Source organism: Copidosoma floridanum, unplaced genomic scaffold, assembly GCF_036245765.1.
Source record: "Copidosoma floridanum isolate Cflo_tuat_1 unplaced genomic scaffold, Cflo_Japanese_pri ptg000019l, whole genome shotgun sequence".
Lineage (NCBI taxonomy): Eukaryota > Metazoa > Arthropoda > Insecta > Hymenoptera > Encyrtidae > Copidosoma > Copidosoma floridanum.
The window spans coordinates 20157853-20179791 of record NW_028321896.1 but is presented as its reverse complement, the minus strand read 5'-3'; the positions used below and the strand labels follow the sequence as shown (position 1 = coordinate 20179791).

General features: G+C 42.5%; 1 protein-coding gene across 2 annotated transcripts in view; it reads right to left on the bottom strand.

The window, feature by feature from the left end:
* Eip74EF (Ecdysone-induced protein E74) overlaps positions 1-21939 on the bottom strand; it is a 76364-nt gene that overhangs the window by 17139 nt on the left and 37286 nt on the right. Inside the window, exon 1 of one of the 2 annotated variants that reach the window (XM_089592849.1) lies at positions 5426-5969. The exons of the other annotated variant lie outside the window; for it this stretch is intronic. Coding sequence (XP_089448975.1) covers positions 5426-5759 — 334 coding nt within the window. The 5' untranslated portion in view covers positions 5760-5969. Of the gene's footprint in view, positions 1-5425; positions 5970-21939 lie in introns of those variants that run through there. 2 annotated transcript variants of the gene reach the window in all.

The window sequence follows — 21939 nt, the reverse complement described above, 5'->3', positions numbered from 1 at the left end:
GCCGAGGTCTTAGCGCGCGCTCGCTCAAATCCTGCACCAACGATGACTGCACGTTTAACGATGTGTGTGTGTAGATACTATTATGGGCTTGCAGCGGCTAAAGCCTATATGATATATATATACGTACATAACGAATAAATAACGTACGAAGCGGCATATTTATACATATGTATATAACGTATGCTTACACGTATACATATATACATATATGCGTATACAAATAGGAAGAGAGAAGCTACATGTGGAGCTTGCGAGCGCGCGGCGGTCGGATGGTAAGTAGCAGCGGTGGAGGAGTGTGGGTATAGAGCTTGCAAGCAAAAGAAGAAAAGCTCAGCGAGGAGGGAGGGAGAGATGGACGTGGAGAGCGAACGGGGACAAGGGGAAGAAGAAGAGGAGGAGGTTGAGGGGGAGAGAGAGCTAAAGGTGTCAAGGATGAAGAGCGCGTCAACGTAACGAGATTATGCGATTGAAAGGCGGCGGCAATGGTGGTGTATATATATATATATATGTATATGGCTCTCGCTCTCGCTCGTTCGCCGCCCGGCGCACGCCAGGCTTACATATACTACTTGTTCAACGCTCACACTTACTATATTTACCATAAACGTGTGTATTTTTTTTTTTTTTATACGTACATGTAGGGTATACTTAGGTACAACATATTATATATATATATATATAAAACATCCATTACACCTTGCACGTGTGCTGATATACATACACCTAAGGAGGAGGACTGGGAAGTCGCGCGAAATCGAGTTCGCTATCTAGGTGTATAATGGCAGGTAGGTATAGACGTAGTAAAGTATATGTATATACAGCTAGCTAGGTGTATATATAGCCGGCGAATAACTTTCACGCAAACTGGTGAAAAGTTTCCAAAGGAAAGTTCTGTACTTGCGCTGTGTATATGTGTATACATACATACATATAGTTAGATACATGCATGTATACATCTGTGTATATGTATATGTATGTATACCTACATCTAACATTACTATCACGGTATAGTGCTTCTGCTGCTGGTGGTGCTCTCCTCGGCTCTCTTGGCGAAACTTGGACGCCTAATCAATGAGCCACTTCCTCCGTTTCTCTTAATTGTTGATCTAAATTTTCACTTGGCTCTCTTCTCGCTGTTCCACTTGCGCGGCAGTAACAGTAGCTGATGTGTGTATTTACTCCACACATATATATATATACGTATGATAAACCAATACCTCTACTATATACGGTGTGTTGGTAGCACTTTTTTTTTTTGCGCGCGAAAAAATATTTTTATTTGTATTTTTATGTGCGTGCACAATCGATGCGAGATCGCCAAGACGTATATTAGAATTGCGTTTCCGATGCACCAATTGGATGTGCGAGTATGGTAAAATATAAAAATGCCCAATAATGCTTATGTAAGTGGATATAGGTACCAAGGATCGCCGAAATCGACAATTTATAATTAGACATTAGAAACCGAAAGACCCAAAAAAGCGCGGCACATCATCCCTCTATCAATCATCAGGTGCGGGTATCGGTATAAAATGCATTAACCAATAAAGCGTTCGCACATATACATACAACAAAGTGATGCAAGTAGGTATATTATATATTCATAGGGCATTTAAACTTATACCTATGTATATAATACGAGTTACCTGTTATAAGTGTATATATATACACGCAACATATACACATATCATATAGCTAAACTACCTGGGTATACACACCTTTTTTTATGTACTTATGTATAAGCGCGTCGTTGCGCAGCCGTATCCATACCTTAGTGCTATAATAGTCTCGGATAGGTAGTATGTGTGTGCGTTGGCTAGCCTAGTCGACAACACGCTTCACTATGTAGGTCATGGCTGCTGCTGCTTCTATTGCTTATATACTGCTACTGCATTCAACGAGTGCACAGCTCTTCCTCCTCCTCCTCCTTTTGCTTCTTCTATACCCATACTTTTATGTATGCAAGTGTGTGTGCTCGCGTAGAGATAGACACTATGTGTATATATGCAACGAGCGACGATGCTCTCAACCCACTATATACATTTTTTTTTTTTTTTTTTAGTTATAGTGCTCTACGTCCGGCTCCTTTAATAAGGGCACTACTATGGGCACTTGGCACTTGGGAGAAGGAAGGGAAGGCCTCCCATTACTGGGAGGGGGGTGGTAGTGGGAAATTAGACAATTTTTGCTGGGAGAAGGTTTGCCTAAGACCCTCCTCGAGGAGCATTGCGTGGTGAAAAAGCACATGTGAAAAATCACAGAGGTACTTGCCCGAAAATGTCGCACTGGCCGGGAATTGAACCACGGTCTTCTCCCGCGTGCCAATCCACGACCTAGCCGACCGAGCCACCGCGCGCTCCCACTATATATATACGCAAGCTCTTCGCACTTCTTCTCCGCAGCTCTAGCTCGTTTATTTCTACTACCCTCTTTTCCTCCGTCCATCTATTCGTCTCACGCCTGTATGTATACATATACCTATTCTGCACCTGTTTTCTCGCAATCGTCCTTTTCCTACACGCAAGTACTTGCCGATCGCAGACCCACGGGGTAAAAGCTCATCCATACGATCACGTCTCAGCTGGGCAGTCTCTGCAATGTACGGAAGAAAAAAAAAAAAGACGAAGATGTCCAGGGTATCGAGGCCCGAAGCTTGCGCCATTCGGCATTGCGAGGCGAAAAACACCTGCACCACTGACCGACGTGTCATTGCAAATCGATGGAGCATCTTGCATGCAAGTATATATATATGTGTATAGGGTATATATAGGTACATTGTATCCCCGATGCCGAGACCTCAGATCCCCGGCCCTGACACGCACGACCGATATAGACAATACTTTCGAGTGCATGCCTATGGCCGATTAGGCAAGCCCCCCGCCTGTATAATGTATATGCTCCGGTCATTTCCTTACGTCGGCGAACGAGAACGCGGGGCAAAAAAGCGCGCGTCGGATCGTTCGTATTTACTTTGCTCAGGTGTGTTTGTGGGCGCGATTTGAAAATCCGGAATTCCTGTCTTTGCGTCATTTAACCCGAGTATTAAATAAATGGTCAAGTGAGTGTATCGAGGCGCATCGACTAATTAACGATAGACCGGGATTTATCCGAGGAAATTACGGATTTGGTCGTACTTCCGGAATAATAATATATGCATACGAAAAAGCTCGGGTATAGGGGCGTGATTGATTATTTGGTATTTGGCTTGAAAGTAAGATATCCATCAGCCGTGGTATTCGGGAGTCGTTCGATGATTTGGTGCGGTACATTTTTGCAAAACTCTAGCTGTTTATATGAGTTCATTGATAGTCCAACGTGATATTCAAATGGATTTCCGTTGGGGGCCAAGGGTCAAATTATTTTTACACGCCGCGATCAAGCCGTCTCGTTTCTGCGTAGAGAAATTATTTTTTTTCGAGTTATTATTTATGAACAAAAAAGACAACTTGTAATTCTTACACATTTAGGACGAAAGCTCGATTTCAATGCACGTAAGTTTTCATCGAAACAAGTTTGGTATCGACATTTTCTACAAAAAAAGTCTAGACCTTACTATTTTTTTTTTTTTCTTGCTTCAAGTTATAGAGAAAAACTAGTAAATTTAGAGGAAAAAAAAAAAAAAAGTAACTTTATCAGAGTCAGACGGCATAATCGAAACGTCCCACCGCAGCCAAACGTATACAGAATGCGAAATAGAAAAGACGCACGGGTAAAGACAATGCAACAATGCCTTAGCCCGCAATACATATACATGTAGAAAATAAAAGGAATTTCGAGAAACGCACCCCCGGTGCGAAAACTTTCTCTCGAGCGCTCGGCTCTGAATTTTCGAGAAATTGGAAATTCACGTATATAGAAATAGGCATCGCATACATATTTTTTTTTTTTTTTTTTTTTTAAAGGGCAAAACTAACGAAATTTCTAAAATATCAAGCAAATGAACATGCTAACAATAGGTATGTAGATAGTGGAAAAAAAAGAAATAATCAGGGCATACGATAAAAAAAAAAAAAAAAAAAAAACATGCACCTATTAGCCCAGCAGAAACATGTGTCTTCTTCCTTTTGTCGAACGTACGTATACGTATATTATAAGGTAAGTATAAGCAAACGAATGGAAGGAGGCAATAACTTTCTCACTTTCGGTTCACTCTCACTTTTATACAACACACACTCATCGCTCTCGGGGAGCATCAGGGAGTATATAATATACACACAGTCCCTCCTCCGTCGCTCTCGCTTTTCTTTCATTTCTTCCGTCCCGGGCTGTACACAATGTATGTAACGCGTGTGTGTGTACATATACATACAAATATAGGCATCAGGTATTCAGGTATGAAGTAGCCCGCTCTCGCGCACTATAATTCTCGCGTGCTCTTGTTCTCTCCGCGCGCCCCACCCGCCCACAACTCCACGCCGCTCTCTTTTTCCGCCAGCAATACCTATACTCACTATAGGTATATGGGAGATATATAATATACGCTATATTGTACGTTACCCCAAAACTACCAACAACAATGTACATCATATTATAATGTGTATATGATAAAAGCGCAAGTTCAACCGTGAGGTCGCATTTTATTACCTTGTAACGTATGTACACAACAATCAAACGCAACACGTATATGCAGTCGGCCAGAGAACGCAGAGACACACATATACAGAGTAGGCATCCGAGTTAGGTGCCGCTACCGCGTTTACTCTCGCGATAAGCGAGAGATAGGTTTCCTCGAGCTCTCGTAATCTCTCGCGCTTCGCGCTGTACGTGAGGTGCCTATAGTGTTGTATTATACACACGCTGATAAACCAGCGATTTTGCTGCACAAAAAAGAAAAAAAAATATACATCTGGCTCTCTCGGGCGCTTTCGCCTTTACGATTGATCCGAAAAATCAAATCACGCACGCACACACGTTGCATCAGTATCACACTCTCGTGTCAATATACAAACACGCGCGCGTGTCTCTGTATATCACTTGATCGACCGAAATTACTTTTGATCGCCTACAATAATCTTCCGGAGCAGAACTAATACACGATTGTCGTACAGAGTAGATTATGCACTGCGCGACGATGTGACGCTCAAGTTGCAGCCGATCGGCAGTGTTCGCCCAAAGTGAACATTGTACGATCCTCGAACGTGTCCCAGCCGGTGCGCGAAATCTATTTCCGCGCTCTCGTTAAACCACATCGCACCGATGGAACGGAGATCGATATAAAAAAAGGGGGGCATCAGAGTATATAAATTATTATTGCGAGAGACCGGCTCGATGCGGGTACGTGAATGTGCTTTGGAGCGAATTATCAAGAGCTCCGGCAGGGGATGGCGGTACAACAACGAGCGGCGATAAAACACTGAACGAGAAAAGAATTGCGGAAAAAAAAAAACAAAAAAAAAACGAGAGAGAGAGTAAGAAAGAAGCTTACGGTATCGCCTGATGAGGCTCTTCTTGTAGGGTTTGCCGTCCGGCCAGGACCAAGCGCCCCGAGGGCACAAGCTAAGGGCCTTTTCGCTCGAGTCGTCGGACGAGTCCTCCGAGCAGCTATTGGGCTCGTCGGGCTCGCGCTCCTCGGCCGAGGAGGAGAAACTCCTGGCCGAGGACGAGGCCAGCCGGCCACGGTGATGGTGGCCCTCGTTGAGTTCGTGCTCGCTCGAGTGGCCCGACTCGTCGTCCCCGGGCTCGAGCCTACTACCGCCCCGGCCCAGCTCCGCGTACTCCCCCACGCGGACGCTCAGGTCCAGGGGCTGCTCCTCGAGCATCTCGGTAACTCTTGTTATCCTCCTTCTCCTTCGAACTATCGATGCCTTCCTTGTTCGAACGTGTCGTGGTGGTTGGGTGGCTGCACTCTCCTCAGTTTCCGGCCGGCTTACCTCGCAGCTCGCCCGACCTGCTATCGGTGTCGTTATCGCTGCCGCTGCGGACGCTCATCTCCTTGCTTATTCTTCTTAATTCCCGGCTCTCTGGCACTGGTCACTCCCTCTCCCCCTCTTGTCAATCTCATCACGATTCACTTTCGACGCACACAAACTTTACTTCCTTTTTTTTTCCTTTTTTTTTTTTTTTCCTCAACCACTACGACTGCTAAAACTACGTGTATAACGTATACACCGGCTCACGGTCGATCGGATGCTGCGCCGTTGTCGCCGACGACAGCTCGACTGAAGGCTCGGAGATTCAAAATTGGCGGGTGTGTTGCAGCGGCTCGGCTGAGCGGGAGTCAAGGGGCGAAGGGGGTGTCGGCGCGTCTGGACGTCCCCGCTCGGCGAACTGCCATATCGGTTCCTTCTTTTTTTTTTTTTTTTTTTTTTTTCCTTCTTCTTTCTTTTGCCCGTGCACAATGTGTGGTGTATCGTACGTATACCACCACCGCCTCCTTCTTCCTCCCTCCCTCTCTTTCTTTCCGTCTCTCGAGTGCAACGTTTCTCCGAGGAGCTTATCCGCCGTCTTCTCCGGCTCGGCCGTTCTTTCTACGAAAAGCTCGGCGCGGAAGGCCTACGGGCGGCGCTCGCCGGTGGCACACTGACTGACTCGAGCCTCGAAACCGGGCTAGCCCGCTAGTCCAGGCTGCTCTCGCTCGCTCTCTCTCTCTCTCTCTCTCCGCAAGTGTATATACATATATGTATACGTAGCTTCGCTCTCCCTCTCTCTTCTGCTGGCGTGTATATACCACCGCCCGCCGCTCTCCTCTTCCGCGCTCCTCCGCCACGGCTCTTATACCGCTGAACGCGGCGCGCGCGCGCGGCACACTCGCATGCGAGTATACTTACTATTACTTTTTTAATAAATCTCGTGTAAGTACGTGCGCTTATATCTTTACCCAAGTATACATTGAAAATCATCGTCGAGAATAATTAACGTGGTACGAAACGGTTTGATCATTCGACGGTGCAGGTATAGGTTGTGCCGATGTCCATGGAAAATTTTTCCGTGTATTATATACATATATATAGCGTTGGCTCTATACCGGTTTTGCTCGTCATCGGCGAGAGCTTGCAAGCTCCGCGGTAGGACCAACAGCGTTGCTAATCACGTTATCGCTCTCCGTAACCTAATAAATTGTTTCCGTCGATTGTCACACCCGCGCGTTTTACATCATTTCATCCGTGCAGCAAAAGCTACGCGAGATATATGTAAATCCATGTGGTGGTGTATATAGGTTACAATGTACGAAAAGAAGAAGGAAAAAAAGAAAAGAGTCGTCGGTTGGCGAGGAAATTAACTCGTGATTCAGGTCGAGACTAAGTAACGCACACTTTTTCCCCCGGGCGCATTTCTCTCCGCGGTTCTTCAACCGAGAGCGCTTTTCCTTTTCTCCTTTCGTCTTCATTCGGTAGGCATTCAATTATCCCGCACGTACACGGCTACCGGCGCACCTTATACGAGTATACACACGCATTATCATTTTCCCTTTTTATTCCGGTGTACGCCGCAGCCACGTCGGCCCGCGTTTCCGACACCCGTAATCATATACACATATATATATACATACATCAAGCTCCTCATTTGATTTCATTCATCGAGACGTACGTATTCTGTGCATACACGTATTTTGTTGGACGTGTGGAAAATTCGCTTGCTCTCGATGCGAGAATAACTTTGAAAATTTGAAGGACCACAATGTTGATTTCCAGACATAAGGACTTGAAAAAAAAAAAAAAGTGCAACTACCAACCAAGGAAACGCGAGTTGGAAATGTTATATGGAGTTTAAGTATACCCTCGAAACGTTCGAACGGACGCGAGAGAATATATTTATAGTAGATACAGGTACGGGGGTACAAAGTCTAGCTCCTCTCGTTTAATGGCAATACAAGGAGTATAGCGCGTACAGAGCAGCAGAGAGGAAAAGGAAAATGGAAGGAGTATATACAAGCACTCGCAGCGCGGCGCACTCGCGATATTATTATACTTGCGCGACTTTCCAAGGACACGCGCGTGAAGAGGAGCTCAAGAGAGAGAGAGAGCCCTACGGAGGAGGAGAACGCACACGCTCCCTCCCTCTTTTCCTCGCGATACGTATCTCTTTCCTTCTCTTTCTCACGAGAACCGGAAAGATTCCCTCGATCCGCTACGTAAGACTTCCAAGGTCTACCGATGCAATTTTTTTTTTTTTTTTTTTTTTTTTTCTCCCCTTTCCCTCTTTCTTTATCTCTCTTGCGCGCATTGTGCATATAAATACCTTAGGCGGGTACATATTTATATACACGCGTGCACCGCTCGGCTGCCAACTATATATACGCATAAACCGATATCCTCCTTTGGGATATGTATGACCATGCAAGTGTACCTATATGCAGGGTATGTACTCCCGCCGGTGGTGGCTGCAGGTTCCCCGTCTGAATTCCAGCCTCTACGGTAGGTAGGTTCTTATATTCAGCGACGAGCAAAAATGATGTTATTTTCACACCCAAGTATACAGTAGGTACTTATTCAAATTCCAAATAGTTACACTTAGCAAACATCGTTTTGAGCCAATGTCGTTGAAAATACGACGAGTTATCGTAGGTATATAGGTACTGCAAAATAAAACGTTTGCACCTGACGCGTGCACGTCTGATGATGTTATACTTTCACGCGAGAAAAACCATACACACTACTGTGGGAACTAAACACTCTCTGATCGTATACCTTGTGCTTGTATAATTATATTTTCGCGCATGTTTACACGTACATGTATATACTTTCATCCATCAGTCGTAGCTCTGAATTAATTGCACACCATCAGCATTATCATCATCTCGGTGATTATTGGGGAGGCGATGGGGGCTATATTTACCTATATATTTTGTTTGTTTGGTGCAACGAAATTATTGTTCCGAGAGAGAAAGAGAGGAAAAGTTACCCGTGTGGCGGTGAGCTTGCGATCGAAAACCAAAGGGCAACGGAGTGTCGAGAGGAAGCTAACGTACACAACCAGCGACGATCGTTAGCGAGGAGAGCAAAAAAAGAAAAAAAAAAAAAAAAAAAAAAAGCACGAACGACGATAAGCAAGGTATATAAACAACAGGTAAGCTTCCCCCGCATCCGTCATCGGTCTCATCACCCAGAGAGCGACAATATCGGTGTGGCGCATCGATATCTTCCATAACATCGAATAGGTATATATCTGCACGCATACAATTATACATAACGTAACAGGTATATAATATGCGAGAGGCTGCAACGAGGTGGATCAACAGTCATATTGATAATAATTCGATAATCAGCGGGGGGATGAAGGCTGTTGCACAGATACTTGCACATTATCAGCTACTTATATACCGGTGTGCAAGCCAAGCCCGTTGTTCCCGCGGTGTATATAAATATATGTATACCGCGAGAACGTTATATATACCTATATAGTACAATAGTGGCATATGCGACTGCTCTCCGCAGCTACTTACCGCGCGCTGATGGCTGTGCGAAAGGGGAAGTCGAGTCACCGCGAGGTGCGCGAATAACTAGCTGCTGCACCAGTAAGTAGGTATATATAATGTGGTAGTGGTGTAGTCGCGGGTATATATACGACGGGCGAGGGGTCGCGGGAGGAGAAGGAAGACAGAGAGAAAGAGTAGCGAGCGCGGCTAAAGGCACGACTGCTCATATATGTATACGTATATTCGCTTGGTAAGTAGGTACGTGGTGGTGCGCGGCTGCAGCAGGAGACGGACGGACGGGCGGTGCAGCGAACTCTCCCAAGGCCTACCCCTACCGCTCGCTCCTCCTCCCCCCCCCTGACCGCTCCTCCCCCTTTTAGGTTCGCGAGAGAGCTCTCCGCTCTGCTGCTGATGCAAAGAGTATAATATAGACTCTATGTGTGTAGGTATATGTATATATATATATTGGGTATACCTGCTACTACTACTACTACTACTACTACTATCTGCTGCAGCACAACGAGCGAAAAAAAAAAAAAAAAAAAAAAAAGCCGCGAGCACTATACCTATACATATTGTGCGCTGCCCGCCCGACTACTCTCCGATGCTCTTTGCAGATCTTTTTTCTCTCTTTCTCTCTATACTTGTGTATATGTGTACAGTATGGGCTGGCACTTGAATTGTGCAATCATTGTCGGTCCTCCTATATATGGTCACTGGGACACGTAAAGTTAAATACCCACCCAAGAGCACCCACATCAATAAATTAGATCTGGGACACTCTTCACTTTTCCACCCTTACACGTGTTCCGTGTATACAATATATAATACCGCCGTAGCTTCCGGTCTGCGCGGTCACTCTTCTCTCGCGCCACACTGTGAGTATAATATACGGCGTCTTGCGACTTTTTCACTCGCTGAACAAAGAAAAAAAAAGCTTTGCAGGATGCGAGCTGATGCAAAGTCCTAGAAGAGCTTGCGCTATATGTAGGCTCTGACGTGTATATATATACACAGGTAAGCGAGTGCCGACGTTTCCGAGACTCAATTTGCACTTGTGTTATCGTTATGCTCGTCGGTGGGGCGTTTACCACCGTTTGCTCGTTAAGCAGAGCCACTAATTAACATAACTATATACACCCCCTTCCTCTCTGGCCAAGTAGAAAAAGTATATATCTACTACTTTCGTTTCAGTGGCAACATAATCCATACACCATTCTGATCTAGATTTTACAATCGACCCGCGCACGCACGTGAGAGACAAATTTCGTGCGCGTGTATTTCGTAAGGAGCTTTAATTTTTTTTTCTTTTTTTTTTTTTTTTTTTTTTTTTTCACCTCTAATTTTCCCGTGGAATATATACACGAAGCGATTGTAAACGTGTGAGGTAACTGCATCGACGCTCGTAAAATTCTTTGTTGCAAGCGTGTACACGTGATCCTTGTCCGATATATAATATATATACACTGTATAGGGTCCTCGATAGGGGGTAGGTTCAAGTGCTCTGATTCCGAGAAGACGGTAAGTTAATACTATACCCAGGAAGGTATGGTACGTGCAGGCATACCTAACACGTCGCTCACAGACGCGGGGAGATAAGCCGTGAGTTTTGAGAGACTGTAAGTATATAACACACGAGGGCGGCGAAATAGTACACCGATAGAGGCGCCAGAAAAATGATACACATACTCGAGCGCGAGATTTTTTTTCTTTCTTTTTTTTTTTTTCTCTCTCGCGGCAGGTCCCTTTTATATATATAATTATAATGTTGGAACGAGATGAATGACGATATGAGGTATCGGAGAAATAATGCCCTCCTCGATACGCGGAACGAGCGAATTCCAGTGAAAAAAGTATTCCTACGTGTGCACATTATAATATATCTGAGATCACCATGTACAACAAACTTACTTTATTTACCATTTATTTGTCACTCCAACCACGAATGATAAAAAAAAAAAAAGTTCAGCTCGGGTTACACTATATTGGGTTCAGGTGAAGCACATAATATCTACTACAGGACGGTGTAAGTGCTGCAAACGGGCGTTGCAAGAAAGAAAAAAAAAAAAATCAACCCCCATAACGCGAGCTGTCATTAAGGATTTCGATACACGTGTGCCGGAAATAGCACTCGTTTCTCGCTGATCGTTTTTATTACCAGCTTGAGACTCTTAAAGTACATTGCCTGAAAATCCTATCCTTAACGCAATTTCTTTGATTTTTCCATCAGCGTGATTGCAGCAGTAAGATTATCAACTAAATCGATTTTTTCCCGTTTGAATATTATGTGATGACCAAAAAACTACATCTCGTGCGTATAGCAAAGCAAACAGTGCTAATTGAAAGGAGAAAAGAACATCTTGGAATGAAAATTACAAAAGACGCGAGAGAGAAAACGGCAATGATTAGGCAAATGGTGCATATAGATCCCGCGTATATATACCTGTGTACGCGCACAACAACAACAACAACAACAAAAAAAGGTTCATTTATAATGCACCCGTGCGTGTGAGTAGACGCGAGCGTGTGGTTTTTTTTATTCCAGCAAAAAGTTGCAATTTGCAATGCCATTGCTGATGCTGATGGTGAGACGAATAAAACACAGATATAAGTACCACAGAGAGAGAGAGAAGACGACCGCGGTGGGAGTAGCTCCGCGGCTTGGAAAGTGAAAGGAGGCTCTCTGCTATAGTTGCATGTATATAGGTATGCAGGGAAGAGCCGCAGATAAAGAGGTATGTATGTATATCCTGATGGGCCCGAGCGGCGCATCATTGTATAGGTATACATTTTTCACGCATTGGGGGTATATACTTATTATTGTACCTGCATCGTGCACATCAGGCGTGGTCTTTTTATTATACATATGTGATGTTTGCACACTCGAGCGAAAGGACTTGATTCCTTAATATAACATTTATAAATACCTAATTATCACCGGTGGATTTCGCCTACCGTCGTCCGGTTTTTCTCCCTTTTGAGGTGTATTTACGTGGTATAGTTCTCTGTTACCTGTACCTATATAGACCGCTGTGCAATGTGCACGCGCTTAGCATGGGATCGGATGCAGAGGTCCGATCGGTTGAGTGTATTGCCGACACGATCGGTATGTTGTGGGTATTCTGTAGGTAATTAGGTGTATTTATGGTCTGTGCACGGGACACGCGCGATATATGTATATATACACATGCTGACGGAGTGCGTGTAATTGCTAGGAGGAAGGAATTACGCGAAAAAGTTTGAAAGACCTACAAAATTGGAAAACGATTTCTACACTTTTGGAACAATGAGTTTCATCTCTTATGTATAGCTCCGAGAAAATAAATTTGAGGGGGGGGGTGGGGGCACTTTTTTTCGAGCCGTTTTTCACAAAAAGATCCTCATACCTTTTTCCCTTAATTTTACAGTTTTTGAGTGAAATATCCACAAAGTTGCGAAAAATACCATTTTTTTTTATTTTTTAAATCTACAAAAATTTAGATAAAATTACCACCCCTTTGTCATCGTTGCTCCAAAAAATGCAAAACAAAAGCGTGCGTCTCTGCAACTAACATCCACAACTGTCAATATCATAGGAGGCTTGCATGAAAAAGAAGGAAAAAAAAGACGTTTCTCGACATTTTTAGCGGAATCGGTCGTACGCGCGCCAACTCGTCCCATTACACCGGTGTACTCGTATATACACACGTAAACGCGCGTAGAGCCTAGCCCTGGCCTACATGTAGGTGCAACGGCTGGTGCACTCTTTGCTCGTGTTGCGCCTAACTCCTCTCTTTCGACGAGTCTCGCGGATAACTAATATGGCGACGACCAAACGCTCGCCGCGATTGGATGCAAGAAGCTCCTACACGAGAGCGAGCTTGAATGAATATTGCATGGAAAAAAAAAATCACGTATCGATCGGATACCGCACTCATTGCTTCCAAGACAGCCTCCGCACATATTTATATACATGGTCCAAGAAAATCAGCTGGTGACGCGTAGTTATCGGACTCGGCGGATAAATGCGAGAGAGAAATAATACACCCATAAAGAGAGCTAGTTAGCAAAGGATGTTTCGCGCTTTCACGGAGTCGCGTGTTATCCTGTAGTTTCACCAGCAGTTCTTATGGTATATACACATACATATACGGCGAGCTCACGCAGTGAAACCGTATATCTTATATATAAATACTGTACGTCATGAGGACTTGGTTAACTTCCCATTACTAATGCCTCCTTAGGTATAATACACGCTACATACTCTTTGCTCCTTTTTTGCGCAGGTCGCTGTGACGAGACTCTTTATCTTATTTTTCAGATATATATATACTTACTTTCGTTGCGCGCAATTTCTGGCAACGCCAAGTTACATATATATACTATTACTTAAATCCCCGACGCCTCGATCATTCACGGCTTTCACCCATATACTACAGCCGTATGTACACTGCGCAGTGCATGCACATATTGTATAAAGTATAAATATGCCAATAGGTATTAAGCATCTAAAACGGAGGAGTTGGTGAAAAAATATTTCTGCATGTCACGATAAACGAAAAGGATTGAAATTTTTTTTTTCCTGCCGATGCGTGCTAAAAAAAAAAAAAAAAAAGAGGCTCTCCGATATCAGAGGACCACCCTACCTTTGGTGAAAATTTCCCCCTATATGTTTTCGTTAAAAAACAGAGTACGAAGCGCGGGGTATAGAATCGCAAAACTCCGCTCGATTGGTCGTTTTGTTTCTCCGCGAATGAAGCACACGACGCGCAAACGAGCACAGTGCAATACAAACTTACGCAATACCTATATGCATATACTGTGGAGTCGCGAAGTATACGAGCACAGCTATAACGCCGCCGCATCGATAATAACGAAGATGCCGGCCGATTTTCTGAAAAGTCAGAGCCGAGACGCGACAAGACGAAGTTGAAGCAAACGACGCGACTTTTGCTGAAAAAGTGTTGTATATCAATAATACAACTATACATATATATATATATATATATATATATAGGAAAAAAAGCTTGGGTTGTGTGTTGTACAACAACGGAGCAGATAGCGCCTGCGCCGCTCAGCTCTGATGCATGCACGTGGTGAGAGGGTGCAAGTGTGTCAAGGCGCGACCTGAATTTTCCTATATACTCGCTCACCTGCTGCGCTACCTACCGCCACTCGCCGTTCGTACGTTTTACACATACATTAGTAGCTACACGCACGTTATATATATATATAACATGTATATACATACAACCGATGCTGCGGCTATACAGTTGATAATAATGACCATCCTATCCCATCCTAATGTACACCCAAACGCATATATATATCATCTATGCAGTCGATTGAACGTGATGCTGTTGCACATGCAGCGGTAGAAGCAAGTATTGCTAGAGGCCATTAGTCTGGTGTGTGCGTGTATAGGTGTATATATACGTGTAATATGTATCTCGTCACTCTCTCTCTCTCGGCAGCGATAGTTTCGCAAGGCGCCTCTCATCAATCGTCCATCCTTCTTTATCCCTCCCTACGAGCGCTCTTTTTCCATATTTATCATCGCAGCTCTCGCGGTCTCTCTCCCTCGCTTGCGCTTGCATATTATACTCTCACTCCCCCCCCCTCCCCCCAACCACTGATTGCCACTGTTTTTACAGTAATACTTGCACATATATTTGCCGATCCTCCTCCGTTTTCCGCTCTTTTCCGTGTGTGTGTGTGTGTATATATTTGTACGTGTGTGTTTTCATCGCCTATATCGAGCTGCTCTTGCTGATTGTGGTGCAAATAAATCACTGCTCCAAGAGTCAATGCCTCTTCTCACCTTGCGCTGGCTTGTTTTCCAACCTAGAGCCTATATACATACGTACACTTGTACTAACCATAGAGATATTATAAATAGAGTAGGCAAGCAGCCCAGAAACACGTTGCCATGGTAGAAAGAGATGCTAGACCGAGATACCCGTCTGTCTCTCTCTTGGGCTTACGCTGATTGGCTGCTGCGCAAACGTATATATAGATATACGGGAGACGCGCGTTGAGCCAGAGTAGGGGGATGGGGCTCGAACTCCAACGGACAAGGAGTAGAGGGAGAGCTCCCCACCCAAATTTAACCTAAACCTCTCCCCCCTGGGGCACACCTTAAATATGCCATTCACACAATATCTGAGAGTATACTCGATAGCTGAGAGGACTAATCGTTTTGAGTGCGCGAAGATAGTGGCTTCGAATCTTCGCCGATTTTTTTTTTTTTTTTTTCTAATTACAGCCTTTAATAGTCGCATATAAATAATTTAATTATCAATTTAAAAATTGTAATATATATTTAGATAAAATTACTGCAATGCAACTATTAATCTATTGTGTACTCATGATTTTTTTCTGATCTTTTTTTATATGAAGTACAAAACAATATGTAAGAGAGTAATTTGTTTTTAATAAGGACAATATATATATAGTTCATATCTCAGTTGAGGTCAGAACCCAATACAAAAAAAAATATACATACATACATTACTTTATGTTTAATAATAACAAACTAATTTTGTTACATTTTTTTTACTTTTGAAAAATATTTTGTAAACTGTCCTATCAATAAAAAAAAAAATTATAAAAATGTTAACTGTAGTTAAAATAAGAGTAAAAAAAGTTGTACGTATAATGAAACTAGGAATTTCGTATGATTTATTAAAACAATGTATGTATACTAACTTTATCTTTAATAATTTTTAATAATAAAAGTGTACTTAAGTTTAAGATAAATAAATTATTACAATCGAAGGAAGATTCTGTAAGAAAACATTTTATTACATGCATTAAATTAGAAGTAAATTAAAAATTTTTTTAAAAATGTTTTTCAATGAAAAAATGTTATAATGTAAAAACTTGTACAATAACAAATCTAACATCTTTTATTCGCCTTTGAAAATAGTGAGCTTATTGTATAACATACTTACTCTATACTTAATGTCCCCCAACTTATCCGATTCGTGTTTTAAGCGTTTATCAATGTAGTTTTGTACAATAAGATGAATTAGTTTTTGTCGATGCTCGCATGCAGTTTGGTGATCATAATAAAAAAAATGATTTTTATCATCCAATTTGTGCATTGGAATAATTTTTAGTGTTTCAGTCACCAGCTTAAAATTAATATTTTTAGATAATAATAAATTTTTGTTTTGTCTTATAATTTTTTCGGTTAGTCGACAATTGTAATTTACATCATCGGAAGCATATTTCAATGAACCACGATTTTTCAAATCAGTCAATTTCGATTTTGATGAAACATCTCCATTTAACAAATGCAAACAATGTTGACAATTTATTTTTTTTGTTATTGAAAATACAACAGCTCCAGCAGTATGTTTCATTACGTGCTCTAAATACTCAGACTTAACCCATGTATCTTCTTTGGCATAATCATGTTCTATTATACTAGAGTTGAAGTGTAAATATTTTTCAACATGAGAAAGTGTAACTTTGTTTTCCTTTATGTTACTCGTGGCTTTTTCTACATGTGATTTATTTATCGACTTCAATTCATTATTATTACTACAAATATCATGCTTATTTTCTTTTATTTTTTCGACACAGCCTTTATAAGAAAAATTAGATGCCGTTGAACTTTCATTTTGGGGCAAACAATTAGCATTACGAGAAATCATAACGTCCATGTTATTCAACAATAGTTTTTTAATGGCAGATTGAAATTGAACGGTTGTTGGGTTGATGGTTTAAAGTCATTTTTAACAACACACATACAAACGTCGTAAATAATTTACGTCATGGATTACCGGCTGTTCCAACAAATAATACAATATACAAAATAATACAAATATATACAATAATACAAATAATTCGCGTTGTTAATAGTTTTCTGCTACGACTCCCTCCTTAGGACTCAGCTGTATTGTACAATGCTTGTATATATATATATGCGAAATATCCACAGCCAATCAACAGCGACGAAAGACAGAGACAGACGGGTAGCTCAATCTTGCATCCTTTTCTTTCGTGTCAACGCGTTCACTTACGGGACAGTCTGCGGCTTGCCTACTCTATTTATAATATCTCTATGGTACTAACAGTTTTAAGCGCTAAGTTGTTTTTTTTCCTTCACGATTCAATTTGAATATATTGTTGTTGTGGATATATTAATTCGATAAAGCATCATTTTGCCGGTACAACCACATGTTTATTCAGCACCAAACTTATTGGGGTCAATAGAGCCAGCCAAGACGTTTAATGATGAGGAAAAAAAAAAAAAAAAAAATAGAAGTTTTGTTCCCGCGAGCTTTGAAGGACTGGCGCGAAAAAAGCTCGTACTGCGCGCCTGTGTGTGTGTGTGTATGGAGCGAGTGGTCGAATGAAATTACTTGTGTGTATACGCGAGCACATTTCCGAGTGTACGCGCAGAAAGATATAGGGGGAAAAGAGTTTGTTTCAAACGTGAAAAGAAGAAGGTGTGTGTGTGTGTGTGTGTAATTTGTACGGTTTGTTGGCGAGGATTACGGCAAGGGCGACGATACCAGGGGAGTCTAAGGATACACAAGTGAGCCGTCAAGCAACGCAGACGGGGCGTGGCCGCGTCCTCCTCGTACGCGACCTCGTCCTTGAACCTAACCCGCTAAACTCGTCCCTTTTCTCCTATTCCCACTCCTTCTTCCTTTTTTTCTTTATCAATGCGAACCTTTTTTTTTCCGCCTACGCGCCAGACTTGGCTCCTCGGCATTTCCCTATCGGGATCTTTTCGGTGATTTCAACCCTTCCCGTCGCTGCACTGCCGCCCATTGTTTGACACGAGCATCGCGGTCATCCGCCTCGTAATTAGTATGATTTTTTTTTCTTTTTTTTTTTTTTTTTTTCTCAATACTCACTCAATGGTTCGGCTTTTCAAGAGTTTACGCGCGTGCGTGGCGATACTTGGTCCAACTTACCTGAAACAGAAAATAAGAAAAACGTGACTGTCGATTGCTTGCAAATTGTAATAAATTCTCATGTGCTATAACGTATGTGCTTTATTGTTACGCAATTAAATGAATGTTGTACGCTTTTACAGGGAAGTAAACTTGCGCAGGTGCATAAAACACCCTTCGAACGATATAAAAAGCGGCTACTTTTCGGCAAAGTACTCCATTGTCGGGAGTTGGATGGAAAAACCAAGTAGGAGCTAGACTCAATTAAATAAAGTGGATGTCAGAGATCAATTACTCGAGATGAGTGAAGTATACGCGTGGACGGGGGGTAAATAATATGTAGGGCAAGTAAACAAAGGAAGATGGGGACCGAAAAAAAAAAAGGGGGGGTGGAGGAGATATGACTTTGCAGGGAGAGGTGGGGGGAGAAGGGGGTGTGCCGAAGCGGTAGCTATGGTGACTCGGCTTTCACTGGGTGAATCGATCCGACGCCATCGGCGGTACAGCACCATCACGGTCAAGGTTACCGTTGAGGCGTTGATTCACCCCGGCGCTCTGTTTCGCCACCCCAGCCAGCCCCGACGAAACGGCACGTATATGTGTACGGGATGGAAGGGCAGACGGGTCGGCTGCGGCGCGACGTCACTACGATTACTCGTATGGAGTATAGAAGAAAAGAAAAAAAAAAAAGGCAAATTAACAAACAAATTGAGCCTGTCTAATGGAGAAAAACAATACGTTGGCAAAGGTGTATACGTTTGGGATGTTCATTTGCCGATACGATCTTTCATCATGTTGAGTAATCGCTTGTACAAGGGACGAAGAATATTATAGGGCATCGCGATGAGTAGGGGGAAAGTTGAAAAATTAATGGGGAATTGAAATGAAAGATTGCTCGGTTTTTCATTCAAGCAAAAAGTTTAATCGGAGTAATTGTGTACACAGCGCAATTCCTTTCGATAAATACGACCAAATCTTTTACATCATTTTTACATCTTTGGACCTTTACTGCACCCAATTATAGTTTGAAAAATACAATTGGCACCTGGTGTACATCCAACCCGGGCACCAGTAGTCCCTGGGGTCCAGTGCATATCCTGGCGATATGCGCCAGCAGGTACCTAAACTTTTTTTCTATCACAACGTATAAACATTTTATATTAATAAAATATGTTTTTTTTTTTTTTTTTTCAAGAAAAAACTATATGTTTCAAATATGTACAAGTTTTCTACACAATGTACGAACCTACAATGTCAACTTGAAAAAACGAAGGTAGAATACTAAAAAACTCTGCTGATTTTTCCTAAAAATTCAAGAAAAGACCAAAATTTTGCAAAAATAAGTTTTTTCGACATCAGTTTAATAGTTGTGAAATACTAATTGGATTCATTAAGAGAAAAACATGTAGATCATGAATTAAAAAAATGGAAATTCAAAACTTTTCTGCTACATCAACGAGTTATTGGATGAACAGGTCATTCATAGACGATACAGTTGATGGCACAGGTGACACGGAACTATACTTCTAGTTGTCCACGATGGGAACGATACGACGGTTAAAACTCTTGTACAGAAAATCGTTAATATACGCTTAAAATGTTATTAACCTCCGACAACTGCTAAAAGGTTAATTTTACTGCCAAATAAATGCCATGGCCTTCATAGGAGCCGATTCGTGTGTCCACAACTATATCGATGAGACGCCGTTATGTTTATCTACCGGAAAAAACAACATAAACTTTTGAGCTTCATGTTAGCGGAAATAACTCGAGTCGACGAGGCGATACTGACCAATTCACGTTCACGAAGAATTTCTTAGAATTATGTTTTTTCGCAAGGAATATGAACTTGAACTACATCAAGTTATTATTTCTATGTATTTTGGTGACGAGAAACCCGTCCATTGTTTGCTTGACAAAAAAAATGAAAGAAGATTGTCGTCAGAATACTAACATAGCGTTAATAGTAGCCGATACCACATCGTTAAATTACTCCTAAAGCCATAGCTAAACCAGTTCGATAGCAACTTTGTGTAATAGAACTCAAGATTATAATTCTAGTACTCACATACATATGATTTAACTCTCTCGAATCAGAATCAAATTTTTTTTCTATTTTTTTTTCACGGTACATAAAAATATTTTAGAATAATCGAAGGCCAAAAAGAAAATCATTATTTTAGGATAAAAGTAGGGTAAAGTTTTATTTTCAGTTTTATCACACTAAAACTAAATTCTTCTGGTGCCTCATATCTAAAAATTTGTACTTTTCAAATCTCGATGACAACAAAAATTATCACTGAGCGGCCCAATTCTTCGGATCAAAGAAAATTTCTTCAACCTCATGCCGCGAAATATTTTCTTTGAAAAAAATTTTTGTTTTGTTGGATCAAATAATTGTTTTTTAATCGTAAATTTTTTAAACAGTCATGCAAACAGTTTTTCGTAACAATTGAAAGAACGAGGGTAAAGAAATCATTGTTGATTAAAAGAATGGAATCTCTCGGTGATGGCGAGGCCGCACCTATAGCTTTAGTCAACGAAGTTGCTTCAACATCACGTTGTTATGATCTTTTTCAAAATTTACAAAAAAAATACGTTTGATCAACTACGTCAAGTTTCGTGGTGTCAACGTTCTCTAACGAAAGTACCTGCGCGTACGTATATATGTACACCACCATGAAACTTCGCGAGAGCAATAAACTTTTTTTCCACCGTAGAAACTCGGCGGGGCAGACAAGCGAGATATGGAAAAAAGCAAAAATTTGTGTGAAAAGTAGGGACATAAAAGCGTATGAGTATATACACACACTCGGGGAGCGAGCGTGAGGAGAGCGCGGGAAATTCGGCAAAGAACCCAAGGCTGAAAGGGCGACGAACCGATTTCGCGGAGCCCATGTACAACGCGCAGAGGAGTCGAAGGGGCTGGAGGACATAGGAGCACGAATTAAGGGACAAAGTCTAGGGGGTGGCTCGGGAGGGTGGGCCACTCGAGCGAGTCATCGGCGTATATGCTGCGACACACGGCGCAGCGACAACTCGTGACCGTGACCTTGACTCTCTTCTCGGGGTTATCGAGCGCGTTGGGGGGGACCTCTTGCCTTTCGGCGCACGCCCACGCCGCGAACTCGAAGGGGGGCGTCGGCCCTTCCGTATACCTATCTACCCCACCCCCCCTCCATACAACCGCGGTATTTACGCATCCGATATATACGAGGGGAGTCTAGACGTGCCCCGGCTTTCGCGTTGTTGTCGTCGGAGAGTTTCCCTCACACCCATTCTCTTCTCGTTGAACTTTAACCATCACCAAACCAAATTCGTGTCTCCGTCGAGCACTACTTCTTACATCGCGAGGTATTTCGTAGTTCCAGATGCACGTCTAAGGGTTGTTGTTTTTCTCAATCATCGCAACGCGCGATCGTCGATTCCTGAAGGAAATTATTTTTTTCATCCATGAGAGAAAAGTACGCAGTTGTTTTTCACTGCCTGGTGATTAAACGTAAAAAAGCGTGCGGCGTGTCATTGTACGGAGTCACGCGAGAAAAAGGAAGGAGCAAAAAAAGTGGCGATAATCCCACGGAGAAAGCGAAGCAAGGAGGGGTTGGGGGGGGGGAAGTCGTGCCCCGCTCTGCAGCGGCTTACCTTATTTTCTTGCCCTCGCAAATAAAGGGGAGGTATGTGCTCCCTTGAAGG